Raw genomic sequence first — 21,751 nt, 5'->3', positions numbered from 1 at the left:
CTACCTGAAAGCCATGATCAAAAAAAGAGCCTAGACATCATCTTTCATGAAATTATCAAGGAAAACTGCCCTGAGATTCTAGAACCAGAGGGAAAAATAAGTATTCAAGGAATCCACAGATCACCACCTGAAAGAGATCCAAAAAGAGAAACTCCTAGGAACATTGTGGCCAAATTTCAGAGTTCCCAGGTCAAGGAGAAAATATTGCAAGCAGCTAGAAAGAAACAATTCAAGTACTATGGAAATACAATCAGGATAACACAACATCTAGCAGCTTCTGCATTAAGGGATTGAAGGGCATGGAATAGGACATTCCAGAAGTCAAAGGAACTAGGACTAAAACCAAGAATTACCTACCCAGCAAAACTGAGTATAATACTTCAGGGGGAAAATTGGTCTTTCAATGAAATAGAGGACTTTTAAGCATTCTTGGTGAAAAGACCAGAGCTGAAAAGAAAATTTGACGGTCAAACACAAGAATGAAGAGAAGCATGAAAAAGTAAACAGAAAAGAGAAATAATAAGGGACTTACTAAAGTTGAACTGTTTACATTCCTACATGGAAAGATAATATTTGTAACTCTCGAAACTTTTTGTCAAATAGGATAGGATCATATCTTAAAAAAATGAAATTAAGGGGTGAGAGAGAAATATATTGGAAGGAGAAAGGGAGAAATGGAATGGGACAAATTATTTCTCATAAAAGAGGCAAGTAAAAGACTTTTCAGTGGAGGGACAATGGGAGGGGGTGAGAGAAAAACATGAAGCTTACTACCATCACATTCACCTAAAAGAAAGAATAAAATGCACACTCATTTTGGTATGAAAACTTATCTTACAATACAGGAAAGTAGGGGAGAAGGGGATAAGCAGGGTTTGGGGGGATGATGAAAGGGAGGGAAATGGGAGGAGGGAGAAATTAGAAGTCAACACTCTTGGGGAGGGACAGGGTCAAAAGAGAGAGTAGAAGAAATGGGAGGCAGGATAGGATGGAGGGAAATATAGTTAGTTTTAGACAACACGACTATTATGGAAGTCATTTGCAAAACTACACAGATAAGGCCTGTGTCAAATTGCTTGCCTTCCCAGTGGGGATGGGTGGGGAGGGAGGAGGGAAGAGAAGTTGGAACTCAAAGTTTTAGGAACAACTGTTGAGTATTGTTCTTACATACAACTAGGAAATGAGAAATACAGGTAATGGGGTATAGAAATTTATCTTGCCCTACAGGACAAAAGAGAAGATGGGGATAAGGGAAGGGAAGGATGTTAGAAGAGAGGGTAGATTGGTGATAGAGGTAATTAGAATGCTTGGAGTTTTGGGGTGGGGGGAGGGGAGAGATGGGAAGAAAATTTGGAACTCAAAATTTTGTGAAAATGAATGTTGAAAACTTAAATAAAAAATAAAAAAAGAATGTAAAAAAGAGAAAGATCAGAGCAGAATAGAAAATTTGACTTTCAGACACAAGAATCAAGAGAAGCATGAAAAGGTAAACAGGAAAGAGAACTCATAAGGGACTTACTAAAGTTCAACTGTCTACATTCCTCCATGGAAAGATAATATTTGTAACTCTTGAAACTTTTCTCAGTATTTGGATAGTTGGAGGGATTACATACATATAGACAGAGGGCACAGGGTGAGTTGAGTGGGAAGGGATGATATCTAAAAAAAATAAAACTGAAGTGTGAGAGAGGAATATATTGGGAGGAGAAAGGGAGAAATGGAATGGGGCAAATTATTTCTCATAAAAAAGGCAAGAAAAAACTTTTTCAATGGCGGGGAAAAGGGGAAGGTGAGAGGGAAAAAGTGAAGCTTACTCTCATCACATTTGGCTTAAGGAGGGCATAACATACACACTCAATTTGGTATGAAAATTTATCTTATAGTACAGGAAAGTAGGGGAGAAAGTGAAATATGGGGTGTGGGAGGATGATAGAGGGAGAGCAAATGAGAGGAGGGGGGTAATTAGAAGTAAACACTTTCGGGGAGGGATAAGGTCAAACGAGAATAGAATACATGGGGGGGCAGGGTAGAATGGAAGGAAATATAGATAGTCTTTTACAACATGACTATTACAAAAGTCTTTAGCAAAACTAAATATATATACCCTATACTGAATTGCTTGCCTTCTCAGAGGAGATGGGTAGGGTGGGAGGAAGGGACAGAAGTTGGAACTCAAAGTTTTAGGAATGAATGTTGAGAATTGTTTTTGCATGTAACTGGGAAATAAGAAATACAGGTAATGGGGTATAAAAATCTGTCTTGCCCTACAAGAAAAGGGAGAGAATGGGCATAAGGGAAGAGACGGGTGTGATAGAAAGGAGAGTAGATTGGGGAAAGGGGTAATCAGAATGCATGATGTTTTGGCATGGGGGGAGGGGAGAGATGGGGAGAAAATTTGTGACTCAAAATCTTGTGGAAATGAATGTTGCAAACTAAAAATAAATAAATAAATAAATTGGGGGCAGGGGGGAAAGAACCTGACCACAAAACTACTATGACAAGGAAGATGAATGGGAAATTGCCAGGGAAGGTAAAGACAGGAACTCAGAAGAAGACAACAATGTAAAAAAACTAGAAGACTGAAAGGAAAAAAATATAACTTGGACAGAAGCCCAATAAGAATTCCTGGAAGCACTCAAAAAATACTTTCACAAGAAAATAAGAGTAGTAAAAGAAAAATTAGGTAAAGAAATGAGAACAAAGGAAGAAAATTTCGAAAAAGACAATTAACAACATAGTAAAAGAAGCACAAAAATACTGAAGAAAACAACACCTTAAAAATAGAATTAGTCAAATAGAAAAAGAAGCACAAAAAATTCATTGATGAAAATGATTCCTTAAAGATATAGAATTGGGCAAGTGGAAGCTAATGATGCCATGAAACATCAAAAACAATAAAACAAACTCAGTATAAGGAAAATAGAAGAAAATGTGGACTATTTCATTGGAAAAACTGACATAGAAAATAGATCAGAGAGACAGTTTAAGGATTATTGGAATACCTGAAAGCCATGATTGAGGAAGAAACCTAGACATCACATTTCAAGAAATTGTTACGGAAAATTGCCCCAATATCCTAGAACCACAGGGTAAAATAGAAACAATCCACCTGACAGAGGTCCCAAAACAAAAACTCCCAGTAACATTGTAGCAAAATTCCAGAGCTCCTAGATGAAAGAGCAAATATTTCAAGTAGCTAGAAAGAAACCTTTCAAATTCTGTGGAGGTACAGGATCACACAAGATCTAGCAAACCACGTGAAAGGAGTGAAGAGCTTGGAATATAATGTTTTAGAAGGCAGAAATCAAACAAACAAACAAAGTGAATACCAAGAATAACCTACCCAGCAAAACTGAGTATAATCCTTCATGGGAAAAATAGATTTTTAATGAAATAGAGGATTTTTGAACATTCCTGGTGAAAATACCAGAGCAGAATAGAAAAGTTGACTCTTAAATACAAGATTCAAGAGAATTGTAAGAAGATAAACATAAAAGAGAAATCATAAAGAACTCAATAAAGTCAAATGATTTATATTTCTTTATTAAGAAATTAAAATATTGTTTCGGTATTTTATATTTGACCCATTCTGCAACTGATCCCTCTTTGTAACTGCATAAGCCATGTTTCTTTGTCTCTCATTTAAATTCAGAAGTTCAAGCATCCCGAAGTTCAGATTTCCTCTCTGAGTTAAACTTAAAAGTTATTTCCCTAGAAGTCACTTTAAATGAAAGAAAACTGTTATCTCTGTACAACTGGCTGTTCTTGTACAATTAGAAGAAATCTGTTATCCTTGAAGGGTATAGGTGGATGCCTGGGAGTCTGGTCTGTTACCTATAACACTGGTTGTCCAAGAAACTCTGTTTGATATTTCTGTGACACTAACTGCAGGTGGATACCACCAAAGAGTTTTCTCTAGAAACAAGATGGAAGGAGGAGCTGTTGCTAGCCCTGTATTCCAGACTTCCATCTAATACTATTGTTTTCCACCATCTATGATACTTCAGAATTTGTAACCAATCATATTATTTTCAATCTGTTAAGGTTCCTTTTTTTTTTGTATTTCACCAAACTACATGAAAACTAATAAGCCCTGTCTCATTATTTTTGACTGACTGAGATGAGAAACTCATTTTATTGGTAATGGTTAGCCTTTTCAATAAACTGAACATGCTCAGAACCTTGTATTTCAGTTTACCTTAATTTAATCATGACAATATTAGGAAAATGATATATGCAACTTCTAAAAATTTTATTATTATTAAGGGAGTTAGGATTCTACATAGACAGGTTATGAAGAGGGAGTCAATTATGTTGGAATGATGTAGAAAAATGGATATGCATGAAAGAGAAGAAGGGGGAAAGAAGAGGATGAATGGGGAAAATTATCTCAAATAAAAGAGGCATGCAAGTAAGAGCTTTTACAATGGAGGGGGAAATGATGGGCAAAACGAACATCATTCATTGGTTCAAAGAAGGAAGGCATACATATGTGTATATTTAATACATTCACACATATATATACACACAGATGCATCTATATGTGTGTGTGGGTGTGTGTGTGAGATATTCAATTGAGTACAGAAATCTATCTTATCCAATAGGGAAGTAGCCAGTAAAGGGATAAGAAAAAGGAAGAGGCAATAAAAGAGAGGGAAGACAAAAGAAGGCAGTGGTCAGAAGCAAAATAGATTTTAGAGGAGAGACAAGATAAAAAGAAAGAAGGATAAGGTAGGATGGAAAGAAGGTAGGATGGAAAGAAATGCAGAGTTAGTAATCATAACTGGGAATGTGGATGGGATGAATCTACCCATAAAGGAGAAGTGGATAGAAAAATGAACTAGAAATTAGAATCCAACAATATGTTGTTTAGAAGAAACACATGTAAAACAGAGAGACACAAACAGAGTTAAAATAAGGGGCTAGAGGAGAATTTGTTATGCTTCAGCTGAAGCAAACAAGGCAGAGGTAGCAATTATGATTTCAGACAAAGCAAAAGCAAAAATAGACCTAATTAAAAGGGATAAGTAGGGAAGCAATATCTTGCTAAAAGGCACCATAGACAATGAAGTACTATCAATACTAAACATATATGTACCGCATCACATAGCATCCAAATTCTTTTATTTTATTTTATTTTATTTTTTAATTTATTTATTTAACTTTTAACATTCATTTTAATAAAATTTTGGGTTACAAATTTTCTCCCCTTTTATCCCCTCCCCCCCAAACACCAAGCATTCTAATTGCCCCTATGACCAATCTGCTCTCTCTTCTATCATCCCTCTCTGCCCTTGTCTCTGTCTTCTCTTTTGTCCTGTAGGGCCAGATAACTTTCTATACCCCTTTACCTGTATTTCTTATTTCCTAGTGGTAAGAACATTACATTTGATCCTAACACTTTGAGTTCCAACTTCTTTACCTCCCTCCCTCTCCACCCCTTCCCTTTGGAAGGCAAGCAATTCAATATAGGCCAAATCTGTGTAGTTTTGCAAATGACTTCCATAATAGTTGTGTTGTATAAGACTAACTATATTTCCCTCCATCCTATCCTGTCCCCCATTACTTCTATTCTCTTTTGATCCTATCCCTCCCCATGAGTGTCGACCTCAAATTGTTCCCTCCTCCCCATGCCCTCCCTTCCATCATCCCCCCCACCCTGCTTATCCCCTTATCCCCCACTTTCCTGTATTGTAAGATAGGTTTTCATACCAAAATGAGTGTGCATTTTATTCTTTCCTTTAGTGGAATGTGATGAGAATAAACTTCATGTTTTTCTCTCACCTCCCCTCTTTATCCCTCTATTAATAAGTCTTTTGCTTGCCTCTTTTATGAGAGATAGTTTGCCCCATTCCATTTCTCCCTTTCTCCTCCCAATATATTTCTCTCACTGCTTGATTTCATTTTTTTAAGATATGATCCCATCCTCTTCAATTCACTCTGTGCACTCTGTCTCTATGTGTGTGTGCGTGTGTGCATGTGTGTGTGTGTAATCCCACCCAGTACCCAGATACTGAAAAGTTTCAAGAGTTACAAATATTGTCTTTCCATGTAGGAATGTAAACAGTTCAACTTTAGTAAGTCTCTTATGACTTCTCTTTGCTGTTCACCTTTTCCTGGTTCTCTTCATTCTTGTGTTTGAAAGTCAAATTTTCTTTTCAGCTCTGGTCTTTTCACCAAGAATACTTGAAAGTCCTCTATTTCATTGAAAAACCAATTTTCCCCCTGAAGTATTATATTCAGTTTTGCTGGGTAGGTGATTCTTGGTTTTAGTCCTAGTTCCTTTGACTTCTGGAATATCCTATTCTATGCCCTTCGATCCCTTAATGTAGAAGCTGCTAGATCTTGTGTTATCCTGATTGTATTTCCACAATACTTGAATTGTTTCTTTTTAGCTGCTTGCAATATTTTCTCCTTGACCTGGGAACTCTGGAATTTGGCCACAATGTTCCTAGGAGTTTCTCTTTTTGGATCTCTTTCAGGCGGTGTTCTGTGGATTCCTTGAATATTTATTTTTCCCTCTGGTTCTAGAATCTCAGGGCAGTTTTCCTTGATAATTTCATGGAAGATGATGTCTAGGCTCTTCTTTTGATCATCGCTTTCAGGTAGTCCCAAAATTTTTAAATTGTCGCTCCTGAATCTATTTTCTAGGTCAGTTCTTTTTCCAATGAGATATTTCACATTATCTTCCATTTTTTCATTCTTTTGGTTTTGTTTTGTGATTTCTTGGTTTCTCATAAAGTCATTAGCCTCCATCTGTTCCATTCTAATTTTGAAAGAACTATTTTCTTCAATGAGCTTTTGAATCTCCTTTTCCATTTGGCTAATTCTGCTTTTGAAAGCATTCTTCTCCTCATTGGCTTCTTGAACCTCTTTTGCCAATTGAGTTAGCCTATTTTTCAAGGTGTTATTTTCTTCAGCATTTTTTTCGGTCTCCTTTAGCAGAGTGTTTACTTGTTTTTCATGCTTTGCTTGCATGTCTCATCTGTCTTCCCAGTTTTTCCTCCACCTCTCTAACTTGATTTTCAAAATCCTTTTTGAGCTCTTCCATGGCCTGAGCCCATTGGGTGGGCTGGGATACAGAAGCCTTGACTTCTCTGTCTTTCCCTGATGGTAAGCATTGTTCTTCCTCATCAGAAAGGAAGGGAGGAAATGCCTGTTCACCAAGAAAGCAACCTTCTATAGTCTTATTTCTTTTCCCTTTTCTGGGCATTTTCCCAGCCAGTGACTTGACTTCTGAATATTGTTTTCACACCCACTTCGCCTCCAGATCCACCCAGCCAGCACTTGGGGTCTGAGATTCAAATGCTGCTCCCCAGCCTCGGGGCTTTGGCAGGGGCAGGGCTGCTATTCAGTGTGAGATTAAGTTCAGGTGCTCAGGTTGGGGCAGGGCCGCCTCTCAGGCTCAGTTCCCTCAGGGGGTTTATGCACAGACCTTCAACAATGGATCCAGGCTCCTGCCTGCTTGGGGAGCCCTGGTCTGCTGCTGCCTCAGCTTCTGCCTCCCGTTGGGGCCTGAGTTATGGGGGCACCCTACTCCCCTCTCGACCCACCAAAGAGACCCTCTCACTGACCCCCGTCACCAGTGGGTGGAGGGACCTGTGCGGCCGCTGGAGATCCCGTCCCTGAAGCCTGCTTGGATCTGTTCGTCTTGGTGTAGTGGCAGGGCTGGGCTGGGCTCCATGTCCGCAGCGCGACGGACCTTTTGTGAGAGGTTTGCAGGTCCCTCTGGAACAGAAATCTCCTTCACTCCACTGTTCTGTGGCCTCACTGCTCCAGAATTCACCATGAGTTACTTTATACAGATGTTCTATGGGTTGTGGGTTTGGAGCTATGTGTATGTGCGTCTTTCTACTCCGTCATCTTGGCTCCGCCCCCATCCAAATTCTTAAAGCAAAAATTAAATGAGGTACAAGAGGAGATAGTAAAACTATACTAGTGGGGGACCTCAAATTTCACCTTGAGATAAATGTAACCATAAAATAAAGAAAAAGAAAAGTCAAGAAGGTGAACAGAATTTTAGAGAAAAGGGGATGGGTCTAGAAAGGAGTATATTTTTTTCTCAGCTATACATGCTACTACCTTCACAAAAACTGACCATGTATTAAGGCATAAAAATTTCATTACCAAATGATAAAAGAAGTATTAAATACATCCTTTTTAAACCAAAATGCAATAAAAACTACATTCAGTAAAGAAACATTGGAAGCATAGACTAAAAGCCAATTGGAAACTAAATAATCTAATCAAAGAGGGGATCAAAGAACAAATCACAGAAACAATAAAAAAAATTAATTAAAGAACAAAAGAACAATGAGAGACCATACTGAAATTTTTGAGATACAGTCAAATCAGTACTTGGAGGAAAATTTCTGTAAATAAAAGTGAGAAGGAGCATATCAATGAATTGGGTGTGCAACTAAAAAAACTAAAAAAGATCCAATTAAACATCCCAAATTAAACACCAAAATGGAAATTCTGAAAGCCAAAGAAGTGATTAATTAAAATTGAAAGTTTAAAAAAATCCATTAAAGCAGTAACTAAAACTGGGAGCTGATTTAATGGGAAAAAATAAAAAAGTAGATAAACCAGTGGTAAATTTGATTTAAAAAAGAAAAAAACAAGAAAACCAAGTTACCAGTGTGAAAAATGAAATAGGTGAATGCACCATCAATTAAGATGAAATTGAAACTATTATTAGGAGGTATTTGGTCTAATTATATCCTTGTAAAACTGACAATCTAAGTGAAATGGATGCATATTTACAAAAATATTAACTGCCTAGATTAACAGAAGAAGAAATAGACTATTGGCAAAGCCAATATAATAAAATGACAATTCTACCTCATTTAATCTTCTTATTCAGTTACATACTAATCAAACTACCAAAAATTACTTAAAGAGCTAGAAAAACCGTAACAAAATTCATCTGGAAGAATAAAAAGTTAAAAATATAAAGGGAATAAATAAAAAAATGTGAAGGAAGGTGGCCTAGTTGCACCAGGTCTCAAATTGTGTTATAAACCAGTAATTATCAAAAATAATCTGGTACTAAGAAATAGAGTCATGAATAAATGAAATAGATTATGTACACTGTAGGAAATGATTATAGTAATCTAATGTTTGATAAACCCAACAATCCAAGCTTTGGGTACTAAAACATCTGGGAAAAGTCAAAAACAGTATGGCAGAAATTAGGTATAGAGCAATATCTCATACCACATTCCAAAATAAGGTCAAAATGGATACATGGTTTAGACATAGAGGGTGATACCATAAGCAAATTAGGAATGCATGGAATAGTTTATCTGCCAGATCTATGGATGAAGGAAGATCTTTGGACCAAACAAGACAGAAAGAGCATTAAGAAATAAAAATGAATGATTTTGATTATATAAAAATGAAAAATTTTGTACAACCAAAACCAGTGCAATGAAAATGATAAGGAAAGCTGAAAACTGAGGAGGTGGTGGTGATGGTGAAGGAATTTAAAGCAAGTATCTCTGATAAAGCCCTAATTTCTCAAATCTATAGAGAATTAAGTTAAATTTATGAAAATAAAGTCATTCCCTAATTGTTAAAAAGTCAAATGATTGGATAATTTCCAGACAAAGAAATCAAAGCTATCAATAATCATATGGAAAAAATGCTCTAAATCACTAATGACTAGAGAAATGAAAATACATGCTGAGATACCACCTGACACCCATCAGATTGGGTGATATGACAAAAAAAGTAAAATGATAAATGTAGAGGGCATCTGGGAAAACTGAGACACTAATGCCCTGTTGGTGGAGTTGTGAACTGATCCAATCATCATTCTAGACAGCAATTTGGAACTATGACCAAAGGGCTATAAATTTGAGCCAGCAATACCATTTCTAGATCTGTACCCCAAAGAGATTTTTATTAAGAAGGGAAAAGAACCTATTTGTATAAAAATATTTATAGCAGTTTTTTTTGTGGTGGCTAAGACTTGGTAATTGAGGGGATGCTCATCAACTAGGGACTGGTTAAACAATTTTTGGTATATGATTGTAATGGAATGTTATTGTGCTATAAGAAGTGACAAGCAGGATGCTTTCAGAAAAACCTGGAAACACATATAATTAATACAAAGTAAAGCGAGAAGAACCAGGAGAATATTGTACACTGTAACAATATTGAGCAATGAACAACTGTGAATGACTTAGCTATTCTCAGTAATACAATGATCTAAGATAATTTCAAATGACTCATGATGAAAGATGTTATCCACCTCCAGAGGAAGAACTGATCTCATCTGAATTCAGATCAAAGCATACTATTTTTTTCACTTTCTTTCTTCTTCCTCCTTTCTCTCTTTCTCTTTCTTTCTTGGTTTATTTGTTTCTCTTTCCTTCCTTCCTTCCTTCCTTCCTTCCTTCCTTCCTTCCTTCCTTCCTTCCTTCCTTCCATCCTTCCTTCCTTCTTTCCTTCCTTCCATCCTTCCTTCCTTCCTTCCTTCCATCCTTCCTTCCTTCCTTCCTTCCTTCCTTCCTTCCTTCCTTCCTTCCTTCCTTCCTTCCTTCCTTCCTTCCTTCCATCCTTCCTTCCTTCCTTCCTTCCATCCTTCCTTCCTTCCTCCTTCCTTCCTTCCTTCCCTGTTTGAGTTTTCTTGCACAAAATGACTAATATGGATATGTTTTGCATGATGGAACTTATATAACCTATATCAGATTGTTTACTGTCTTGGGATAGGGGAGGGAAGAAGGGAGATTAGAATTTGAAACACAAAACAATAAAATGAATTTTAAAATTATTTTTATATGTAATTGGGGAAAACAAAATATTAAAGATACTAGAAAGCATAAGAAGCAATGGCATCTTTCTTAGAATGTTATCAATTCACACCACTGTTATTCAATATTGTACTAGAAATTCTAGCTATAGCAACAAGACAAGAAAAAGAAATTGGAGGACTACCAAGAGGCAATGAGGAAACAAAACTATCATTCTTTGTAGATTATATGATGGCATACTCAGAGAATCCTAGAGAATCAACTAAAAACTGGAAACAATGAACAACTTTAGCAAAGTTGCAGGATATAAAATAAACTCACACAAATCATCAGCATTGCTCTCTCTCTCTCTCTCTCTCTCCATATATATATATGTTTATATACATATTATATATATATATATATATATATATATATATATATATATATATATATATATATATATATATATATATTACCATCAAAGCCCAATAGCAAGAGATAGAAAGATAAATTCCATTTAAAAATGCAGACAGTATAAAATACTTTGGAGTCTACTTGCCAAGAAAAACTCAGGAACTATATGAATCTAATTACAAGACACTTTCCACAGAAATAAAGACAGATCTAAACAATTAGAAAAATAGTAATTGCTCAAGGATAGGCATAACAAAAATGACAATTCTACCTAAGTTAATTTACTTATTCAATGCCATGTCAATCAAAGTATTATTTTGTAGAGCCAAAAAAATGATAGCAAAATTCATCTGGAAGAACAAAGGTCAAGAATATCAAGAAAATCAATGAAAAAACATGAAGGAAGACAGCCCAGCAGTAACAGATTTCATACTATATTATGAAACGGTAATCACCCAAATAATCTTGTACTGGCCAAGGAAGAGAGTGGTGGATGGGTGAAATGGATTAGATACACAATATATAGTAGTAAATGATCATAGTAGTCTGGTGTTTGATAAACTCAAAGGCTCATACTTTGAGTAAGAAACATTTGACAAAAAATTTCTGGGAAAACTGGAAAGCAGTTTGGAGGAAAGTAGGCATACAGCAACATCTCACACTGTATCAAGATAAGGTCAAAATGGACAAATGATTTACATATAAAGGGTGATACTATAAATAAATTAGGGGAGCATAGAAAAATATCTCTCAGATGTGTGGATAAGAGAAGTGTTTATGACCAAACAAGAGGTTAAGAGTATAATGGGAAATAAAATGCATAATTTGATTACATAAAATTTAAAAGTTTTGGCTCAAACAAAATCAATGCAGCCAAAATTAGAAAGAAAACAGAAAACTAGGAAAAATTTTACAGCAAATTTCTTAAATAAAGGCCTCATTTCTCGTATCTACAGGAAACAGAATCAAATGTATAAAAATATGAGTCATTCCCAAATTGATGAATGGTCAAAGAATGTGAACACACAGTTTTCAGAAGAAGAAATCAGTCATAATAGATACATGGAAAAATGCTCTAAATCACTATTGATTAGAGAAATGCAAACTAAAACACCTCTGAAATGCCACTCACATCTATAAGACTGGCTAACAAGACAGAAAAAAAATGACAAATGCTGGAGGAGATGTGGAAAAATTGGGGCATTAATGTTGGTAGAATTGTAAACTAATCCAACCATTCTGGAGAAAAATTTGAAACTACTCCCAAGGGTATAAAACTGTGCATACCTTATGATTCTGTAATACAACTACTAGGTCTGTATTGCAAAGAGATCAAAGAAAAGAGAAAATCACCTATTTTAAAAAATATATATATACATATAGCAGCTCTTTTAAAGGTGATAAATTAGAAATTGAGAAATTGCCCATCAATTGGGGAATGGCTGAACAAATTGTGGTATATGTGGCAATGGAATATTATTGTGCTATAAGACATGAGCAGAATGGTTTCAGAAAAAAGAAACCAGAGACTTAGATGAACTTTATGCAAAGTGAAATGCACAAAACCAGGAGAACATTTTACACAGTAGCAACAGTACTGTAAAAATGAACAACTATGAAAAACTTTGCTATTCTGATCAAGACAATTACCTAAGAGAATTCCAAAGAACCTATGATGAAAAATGCTATCCACGTCCAGAGCGGGGGAACTAGTGGAGTTTGAATGCAAAATGAAACATACTTTTTTTTAAACTTTCCTTAATTTTTGTTGTTGTTGTTCTTTTGCAACATGATTAATATGGAAATATTTTTTCATAGCATCACATGTATAATTGATACAAATTGTTTGCCTTCTCAAAGGGCGGATGGGCTGTGAGAGAGGGAGAGAATTTGGAACTCAAAAATTTTTTTAAATGAATGTTAATTTTACATGTAATTGAGAAATATTTAATGAAGTAAATGCAAATATATTAAAAAGAAAAAATAAAAATGTAGGGATAGGATGTCTTGATGAGAAGAATTTACAAACTAACTTTAATTTGCAAAAAATAACATTAAATTATGACTCAGTGGCTGTGCTGCCCCAAAGATGAACTAGTTCAATTAGATTCTTCAGAGGATGAATTTTTGTGGAAGAAACATATCCTTGTGTTGGTCAACAAAAAGAAGTCTTTCCTGGTATCCCTTCTGAAAACTCAACAATGGGAGGGTATTCTTATCACTACCTCAGGAATTGCTAATAGTGACATTGTCATAGGATGAGGAAAGGACATTATATTGGGCTACAAAGGGAGTTCCTGGATACCATCATTCCAAAATTCTGACTTCCTAGTTGAGGTTGAACGGGGTGATTGGATGAGGGGATTTCACAGACAGCATGATTCAGAACCTAGGCTTATGATCAGAGAAGGATTTCAGAGTTTGCCTTGTAAGTAATCCAAAGTTAAAATTTTAGGATCTAGATTTTTATACAAAGATTGGGAATTTTCTGTTGTAGCACCAATATTGTGAGAACTACCAGACTCCAGAATTGGTCAAAGCAATCAGTTTCTTTCCCAGAATTCACCTGTTTTAGTAACATGGGAATTTTTTTTGTGGAAGACAACTCTAGGAGGAAAAAAAAGAACCTGGAGGAATTAATTCTGTATCTTCAGCACCACATGGGGAGTAAATGTCATTGTTAGGGCCACAGTATCTCATTTCTATGAGTTCATCTGTCCTACTCCTCCAGGACAGTAGCAGGATGTGGCAAAGGGACCATAGAGATAGGACTGATGAGATGCTTGCTACCAGGTGGGGAAAAGGAGAGAGAAGTCTGTCATTCAGCAGTAACAAACTTAGCTCATGCTCCTTTCATTGTTCGTCTTCCAATCAGGCCCATCCTCGTTATCATCTAATTATGAAAAAAACCAAAATGTTTCTCTGGTGTGATTCACAAGGACCAAGGTGGAGATTCAGGAAGAACTTTGTATCTTTTTGGAAACACATCCTGCTTCAGAAGTCCCCATACAAGAAAGGTATGCTAACATTATACTCTAGGTGGCGTTTTGTTTGTGGGTCCTCCTATTTACTGGAAATGTGCACTTTCTTAGAGTATGTTAGGACACTTCCCTTGCTTGGGTGACTTCCAGGGCAGGGATGTGTTCCCTCTTTTTCTAAAAAGGGATAAAAGCATCTTAAATCTCAACCTCCTGCTGTCAATCAAATCAGACAAAAATTTGTGGGTTACTTGATATGTATGAATGCACAGACACAGACCTATATAGTGTTTATATAAATGTGAATACATACATGGATATCCATGTATCTGTTTCTATGGTTGTTCAGTTGTTTTAGTTGTGTCCAATGTTTTATAATCCCATTTGATTTTTGTTTTGTTTTGGTTTTTTGGCAAAGACACTGGAGGGGTTTGCCACTTCCTTCTCTGGCCCATTTTGCAGATGAGAAACTAAGGCAATGATTAAGTAACTTACTCAGGGTTACCCAGCTAGTAAGTGTAGTAAGCTAGAAGCCTTATTTGAATACAGAAAGTTCAATCTGTCTGACTCCAGGCTGGCATTCTAAGCATTGTGCCACCTAACTGCTTATTGATATATCTAGATGTTTTCATATTCCAAGAGGCACATTGATCAGTGTACCCTACCCATTAGACATCTGACATAATGATATGTATGTACACACACAATCCTAGACATAACAGGGTTAACTCTTTAGGCAGATGTGAGAAAAGTTGAGGCAGAATCCGCCTTCTACTGGATATTTGTATTCCATAGAACCTACATGTTTTATAAGTGGGGTACCTTCTGCTTTGTTACACAGTCATACTATACTCAGCATTATGCTTTTTGGAAGGAATAGAAGTTCATTTCATGCCTGTGGCTCCTGGTTCTGGCTGGATAGAATACCAAGGGTCTGGAATCCATAATATGGAGGCACAAGGACCTTGCACTACATTGTGATTACAGTGAATTATCAAACGGCATCTCTGATGGGAAGGTGGTCGATTATTTAGCAACCTTAAGTATATTCCTTTTGGAGGAAATATGAAAATTCAGAGGGTCTTTGTGGTGTGGGAGAGGGACCCATTGGAATGTTGTTGCTGCCTATGTATTAGTAGTAGCTCCAAGTGTTTTTTCCCTTCTGGTAGTGGGTAGGTGAGTGGAGTCCAAACCAAAGAATGGGATTATGAGGTGGAATACGTGCATCTCTGTAGGGAGAGAACTCAAGAAATGGAGGGGGATTATACGTCCAGAATCCAAGTTCAGTTCCCTTGTGAAGACAGTTCAAACCATCAGTCGGGATATTTGAATCTGGCACAAAAGTGGTGCTCACTGGAAAGGAAGCATAGTGGTATGGATCATTTTTGAACTATTGTCGTTTTGATTTTCTGTATTATCTGTGGGACAAAATAAACTATCCTGTACCTGACAAACATTTTTTGCTACCTTGATTGCTCATGCAGGAGCTGGGGATCCTATAATTGACAACCACGGAAATGTTCATAAGATCTGTAGTCTGAGATGTCTCAGAATAAACTTTGGGTGAGATCAATGTGAGTCAAAAGGAAAGGCAGCTTCCAGAGGTAGCTACTAAGTTTGGACTGTGTTGGATCACAGGTTGGATCTGTATTTATTGAAAATAATACTTTTAAAAGATTTGCCTGTTTTTATTTCCTATTGTTCTATGTCTGGAGTCAGACAGACCTGAGTTCAAATTCAGTCTCAGTCAATTATCCTCTGTGTAACCAAGGGCAAGTCACTTAACCTATGTTTGCTTTAATTCCAACTATAAAATAGAGATAATAATAGTGTTTACATCTCTGGGCTGTTGTGAGGATAAAAAGAGATAATATTTGTAAAACAAACAAACAAACAACACTTAGTAAAGTGCTTGGCACACAGTAAGTGCTTTATAAATACTTATCCCCCCTGCTCCCTCTTCCTACTGTGCTACAATATAATATGACTATTTACCTTCTAGCTCCAGCTCTAGGCCCAAAATGAGAAAGAAGGGAGAATTTGGGAAGGTGGGGTGGGGAGGAGGGAGTGGATGAGTCTATAAATAGAGCAGCTGAAGTAGGCTAAGTTTGCTATGTCTCAGCCCTAGTTAGATTTCAGTGACGACCAGGGATCCCTCCTAAGTAGTCTCCTAAGACTTGTCAGTTTGTAACTTTTATTCCTTTATAAAAATAAAATTTTAAAATCCTTTTGTTTCCTAGTAGCTAGTGAAAATCTAAAGCAGGGTCCAGTACTTATTTCAGAGACATCAGGGAAGTGGAAAGACTCTGAAAGAAACCTTCAACCTGTTTCTATTGCTATTAAATGAGGGGCATCAAACTTCATTTCCCTTTGTGTTTTCTCAATTTCACTGTTTATTTTGATGGGAGTATGTGAATCTGCCATATGTTTATAGGATTATAGAGTCAGAGATCTATGGGAATTTAAAGGTCATCTAAACATCATTGATTTAACATTGGACCTTGTTGTTGGATTCAAACCCCTCACTTTACAGATGGGGAAACTAATCCCATGGAAGTCAAATGACTCTTGAAAGGTTATACAGGAAGTAAGCATCATAGATGGGATATTTCCCCTCCACTCCCAATTGTACCAGGCTGCTTCTTCCACCCTAGTCCTACCGGGGAGCTTCAGTGGGGTAGGGAGACGACCCTGACTTCTAGAGGCCAGAGCTAGATGAGCATGACTACCAAGAGGGGAAAGGTTCCAGTATAGGCCCCTTGCTGGTCTCTCTGTACATTATCCAAAGACCATTTTGGCTGAGTTCCAAGAAACTTAACTTCAGTTAGATTTCAAAGTAAATGCATTTTCCAACCACAGTAAGTCAGGAAAACCTACTAAGATTTGGGGGACTTGTGGTTTTCTTCAGGGGACAGAATATTCACACTGAAGACATTTCCGAATCCAGAAGTCCTGGGGAAGATGAATTTGTGTTGGAAGTACCATAATGAGTATCTATATTGACAACTATCCCTACTGTCTTCTCTCTCAGCTTTCATTTGGGATTGCAGGTGGGATAAGGCTTCAGGAAAGATGCGGTTTATTTGGCTTGGAATCATGTGATCCTCACCCCTGAGGAGGTCCACATCGAAAAAAATGGGGAGGGATGGCTTGACCCTCTCAAAGCAGGAGATGGTATAATGATAGGAAGGAGATGGAAACAGAGGCATTTTGGACAGAAGTAAAATGAACTTACAGGACTGGAGCAAAATCGCTGAGCAGAGGGCTTTCGAGGGCTGGGAATGACTACTCAGATCAGCAGTGCAAATAAGAAAAGTATTAGAGATGGGGATATTGAATGAGACAATTTTCCTTGGAGGGATAAATGAGAACCTGATCCCTGAAGAGGGAGATTTTCAATCAGCTAAGGAATATTTCTTGTGTGCCTACTCCATCATCTCTCCAGCGTCACTGGAATGCACATAAGAATGTAAAAACGGGAACAACAGGGTTCCTACGTGAGATGATATGGCAGAATTGAAGAGATGTATATCTCAGGTAGAAAGTTAGCAATGGGCGGGCACCAGGTATTTGAATTTAAATATTAAACCTGTTCTTGGCTCAACCCAGGGTCTTTCCTGGGTTCAGTGAAAGTTCGAGGGAGGGGAGGGAACTCCATACTTCGATATCTTCCTCCCATCCTGAGGCCCTCAATCCAGGGCGTCGGGGAAATCCTAAAGGCGATTCTAAACCCCCTCCCCCCATTCTGGATTTCAGTACACTCCACACTGAAGCACAGGGCTGGGCCCTCGGGGTGGCAGGGTTACAAGTTGATGAGCCCTCGGGTGAGTCTCAGACGGGGTCGTCTTGAGATGAGGAGGGCATCAATCTTGGCACGCGGGAAACTGGTCTCAGCTGCGAGAGGAGGAAATAGGGATGAGGACCCACAGGGGCTGACGCTGCTGCGGGACTGGTGGGGCAGCGGGGCGCGGCCCTGCCTCCCTCTCAGAAGCTGTTTTGGATGCGGGAGCGCCGCAGCCGCAGCCGCAGAGGGAGGAGGAGAGGAGAGGAGGAGGAGAGGAGGCGGCAGCAGCGGTGGCTCTCGGTACGGTTCGCATCTTCGCCCACAACAGTTTGTGGGATGGCGGCGGCGGCGGAGGTGATGGAGCGGCTCCGGCTCGGGGAGGCGGGGAGGGGCCGGCCCTGAAACCGACAAATCCTCGGCGGGCAGCAGAAGGGACAGCACCATGGAGGACTGGCCTGGACCCGGGTGCCGGGAGGGGGCAGCCCCCGGGAGGGAGGAGGAGGTGCCGGAGAAGGAGCTGTAGGGGCCGCCGCCCACCATCCCTCAGCAGCTCTTGCTCTCCCTATCTCGTGGGCGAGAGCCACAGAGGCCAGGGCCGGGCCCATGGCGGGGTAAGTGGAGCCACCCCAGCCGCAGTCGTGCTAGCACAGGGAGGGGAAGAGGGAGAAGGAATAGGAAAAGGAGGAGGAAGAGAAGGAGAAGGGGAAGAAAGAGGAAGAGGAGAAGGAGGAGGAGAAGGAGGAGGAGGAGGGGGAGGAGGAGGAGGGAGAGGAGGAGGGGGAGGAGCGGGAGGAGCGGTAGCAGCAGCAGCTCCCGCTGCTCCCGGCGCGCCAGGCTCCTACATGGCGAACGCCAGCGACCTGGCCGGAGCCAGCAGCCCAGCCCCGAGCGGCGGGGCGGCCGGCGGGGGCAGCGGCGGGAGCAGCGGGGGCGGCGGCCCGGCGGCGCTGGGCCTCAAGCTGGTCTCGCTCAGCCTCATCCTGTGCATCAGCCTGGCCGGCAACGTGCTCTTCGTGCTGCTCATCGTCCGCGACCGCCACCTGCACCGGGCGCCCTACTACCTGCTGCTCGACCTGTGCCTGGCCGACGGGCTGCGCTCGCTCGCCTGCTTCCCGGCAGTGCTGCTGTCCGTGCGCCGGGGCGCGGGCGCCGCTGGGGGGGCGCCGCCGCCCGGCGCGCTCGGCTGCAAGCTCCTGGCCTTCCTGGCGGTGCTCTTCTGCTTCCACGCCGCCTTCCTGCTGCTGGGCGTGGGCGTCACCCGCTACCTGGCCATAGCCCACCACCGCTTCTATGCCAAGCGCCTGACGGGCTGGCCGTGCGCCGCGGTGGTGTGCGTGGCGTGGGTGCTGGCCCTGGCCATGGCCTTCCCGCCCGTCCTGGACGTGGGCACCTACCGCTTCGTCCGGGAGGAGGCCCAGTGCACCTTCGAGCACCGCCACGTCGGGGCCAACGATACGCTGGGCTTCATGCTCATGCTGGCCGCTGTGGTGGGTGCCACCCACCTGGTTTACCTTCGCCTCCTCTTCTTCATCTACGACCGCCGGAAGATGAAGCCCGCCCAGCTGGTGCCCGCCGTCAGCCAGAACTGGACCTTCCACGGGCCTGGCGCCACGGGCCAAGCAGCGGCCAACTGGACAGCGGGCTTCGGCAGGGGTCCCACGCCTCCCACGCTGGTGGGCATCCGCCCGGCCGGCCCGGGTCCCGGGGGGCAGGCCCGACGCCTCCTGGTGCTGGAGGAGTTCAAGACCGAGAAGAGGCTCTGCAAGATGTTTTACATGATCACCCTCCTCTTCCTCCTCCTCTGGGGCCCATACATCGTGGCCTGCTACCTGAGGGTCTTCATTAAGGCCGGTGCCGTGCCCCAGGGTTACCTGACCACCTCAGTGTGGCTCACCTTTGCCCAGGCCGGAGTGAACCCCATCCTGTGTTTCATCTTTAACAAAGAGCTGCGAGTTTGCTTCCGAGCCCATTTCCCCTGCGGCCAGAGTCCCCAGACCACCCAGGGGACCCTTCTATGCGATTTGAAAAGCATTGGCATATAACAGCGCCCACGCCCTCCTGCCCCTGCCCCTCCCCTCTCTCGCGGGCTGTTTTCTCTTTCCCCTCTGGGGGAAAAAATCAAGTCGTTTCTGCCCCTTTTCTGGGTCGTCTTCCACAGGCTGTAAATGGGGACAGAACCTACATTTAGACTGGCGAGAAGTAATTTTTGTGAATTGATATTTGCTTTTGAATAAGGCACCTCCCTAACTCCCCTCCCCATCCTTTCCTAACAGTCTTGGCTACATTTATCTTCTAAAGTAGATTTTGATCTGGACAATAAACCCTGCGGTGTTTTGTACAGTACTGACGTCTTTTTTTTATAAAGCCTAATCTAATTTTATTTGTGCAAGGCCAAGACCAATTTTCTACAGAAGCTATTTTTGACAACCTCAAGTGGTATTATATTTTGAAGTGAAGTAAAAGAGAATTGGACTTTGAAAAATTTCAAGGGTTAGATTTCTTGAGGGTCTTCTGTTAGAACCAGGCAAAGGGAACAAAATATTAAAAATCGAAGTTACCAGTTAAAAAACTGCTGTTGATATTGTAGATAGGCTGTAGCAAACTGGAAATGACGACATTTATTGCACTATTCCTTTGGAAATAATTAAAAAGTTTGTGAGGAACTGGATTTAAAATTGGAGAGTTAAAGTTTAATTCAGCAGCAGTAAGGCAGTCATTTTTAAGCAGTGAAATTTACTAACTTCTTACAGTTATAACACTTCTGGAAAATACTTGTAAAACACGACTGTTTTCTATATTAAAATGACTGTTTTCTATATAACAGAGGTAACATTTCTGTACAATCATAACTTTCGAAATAGCAAAAAAAGTGTTCTGATTAATTGTGTAAAGAAAATGTTGCATGTTTTTTTTTTTTTAATGTACTCAGTACAAGTTATAGACTGGTATGGCATTGTCAAGCACAGAGTATTAATGAAAATTGCTTTGAATATTTTTGAAAATAAAAAGCAGTTGAAATAATTTTATGGAAACAGTTTGCACATTGAATAACTTAGTTGTTTTTTTCTCTGTCTTATACAACTATTTCCATTTGGTAAATTGCTCTTTTGTTAATAACACAAATGGATAGGTAATTATGGTACATTACTTTTGAGAGACAAAGTGTTTCCTTTAAATGTTTGCCAGGTTAAGCTGTGCTGTTATACCGATGGTTATTTTAAATTAATAATGAGAACTATAGTTTTAAAGAATGCTTCTTTGTAAGACATGTAATCTTAAAATGAAATATGAAATTCTCTAAGTGCTGTCTACAATGCTCTGTTTTTATTAACATAACTTCCATTTAAAAATTTATATCTGTATTTCTCATTTGCATTACACAAACTGAAATATACCAATATTTTTATCCTTGAGTGAACTGTTTTATTAACATTAGTTTTTAGAGAAGACATTCACACTTGTTTCAAGCTATCAATGTTAGATCAGGCCTCTAGCATATGTTACCATGTTTTTTGATGTGATCTGTGGCACATCATTAACTGAAAATCTACTCCTGTATAGTAGATTTGGCATTAAGAAGGAGGAGATCCAGGTTCTAGTACCAGCTTTGACAAAAGCTTGTTATGGGATCCTGGACAAGTCACTTCTCTTGTCTGGGCCTCAGTGTCACTGTCTGGAAAGGAGGAGAATACAATGCTATCTGAAGTCTCTTCTGGTTCTGTTGTTCTATGATTTTACGATGTGTAAGGCACTATTACACATGTTAAAGAGCATTTGAAAGTAAATGATACTTGGTCACTGTCCTCTAGGAGTTCATCAAATAAGGACAATTA

The 21,751-nt window shown here is 39.7% G+C and overlaps 1 protein-coding gene across 1 annotated transcript; it reads left to right on the top strand.

Annotated features, from left to right (window-relative positions):
- Window positions 1-18,760: 18,760 nt before the first annotated feature.
- On the top strand, window positions 18,761-21,400 carry GPR27 (G protein-coupled receptor 27). Its single transcript, XM_072650504.1, has one exon. The coding sequence runs from the start codon at window positions 18,761-18,763 to the stop codon at window positions 19,958-19,960; it is 1,200 nt and encodes a 399-aa protein (XP_072506605.1). The 3' UTR covers window positions 19,961-21,400.
- The last annotated feature ends 351 nt before the right edge of the window (window positions 21,401-21,751 follow it).

This window comes from Notamacropus eugenii, chromosome 3, assembly GCF_028372415.1.
Source record: "Notamacropus eugenii isolate mMacEug1 chromosome 3, mMacEug1.pri_v2, whole genome shotgun sequence".
NCBI lineage: Eukaryota > Metazoa > Chordata > Mammalia > Diprotodontia > Macropodidae > Notamacropus > Notamacropus eugenii.
Note: the sequence above shows the minus strand (reverse complement) of the source record. Positions and strands in the feature narration are given on the sequence as shown.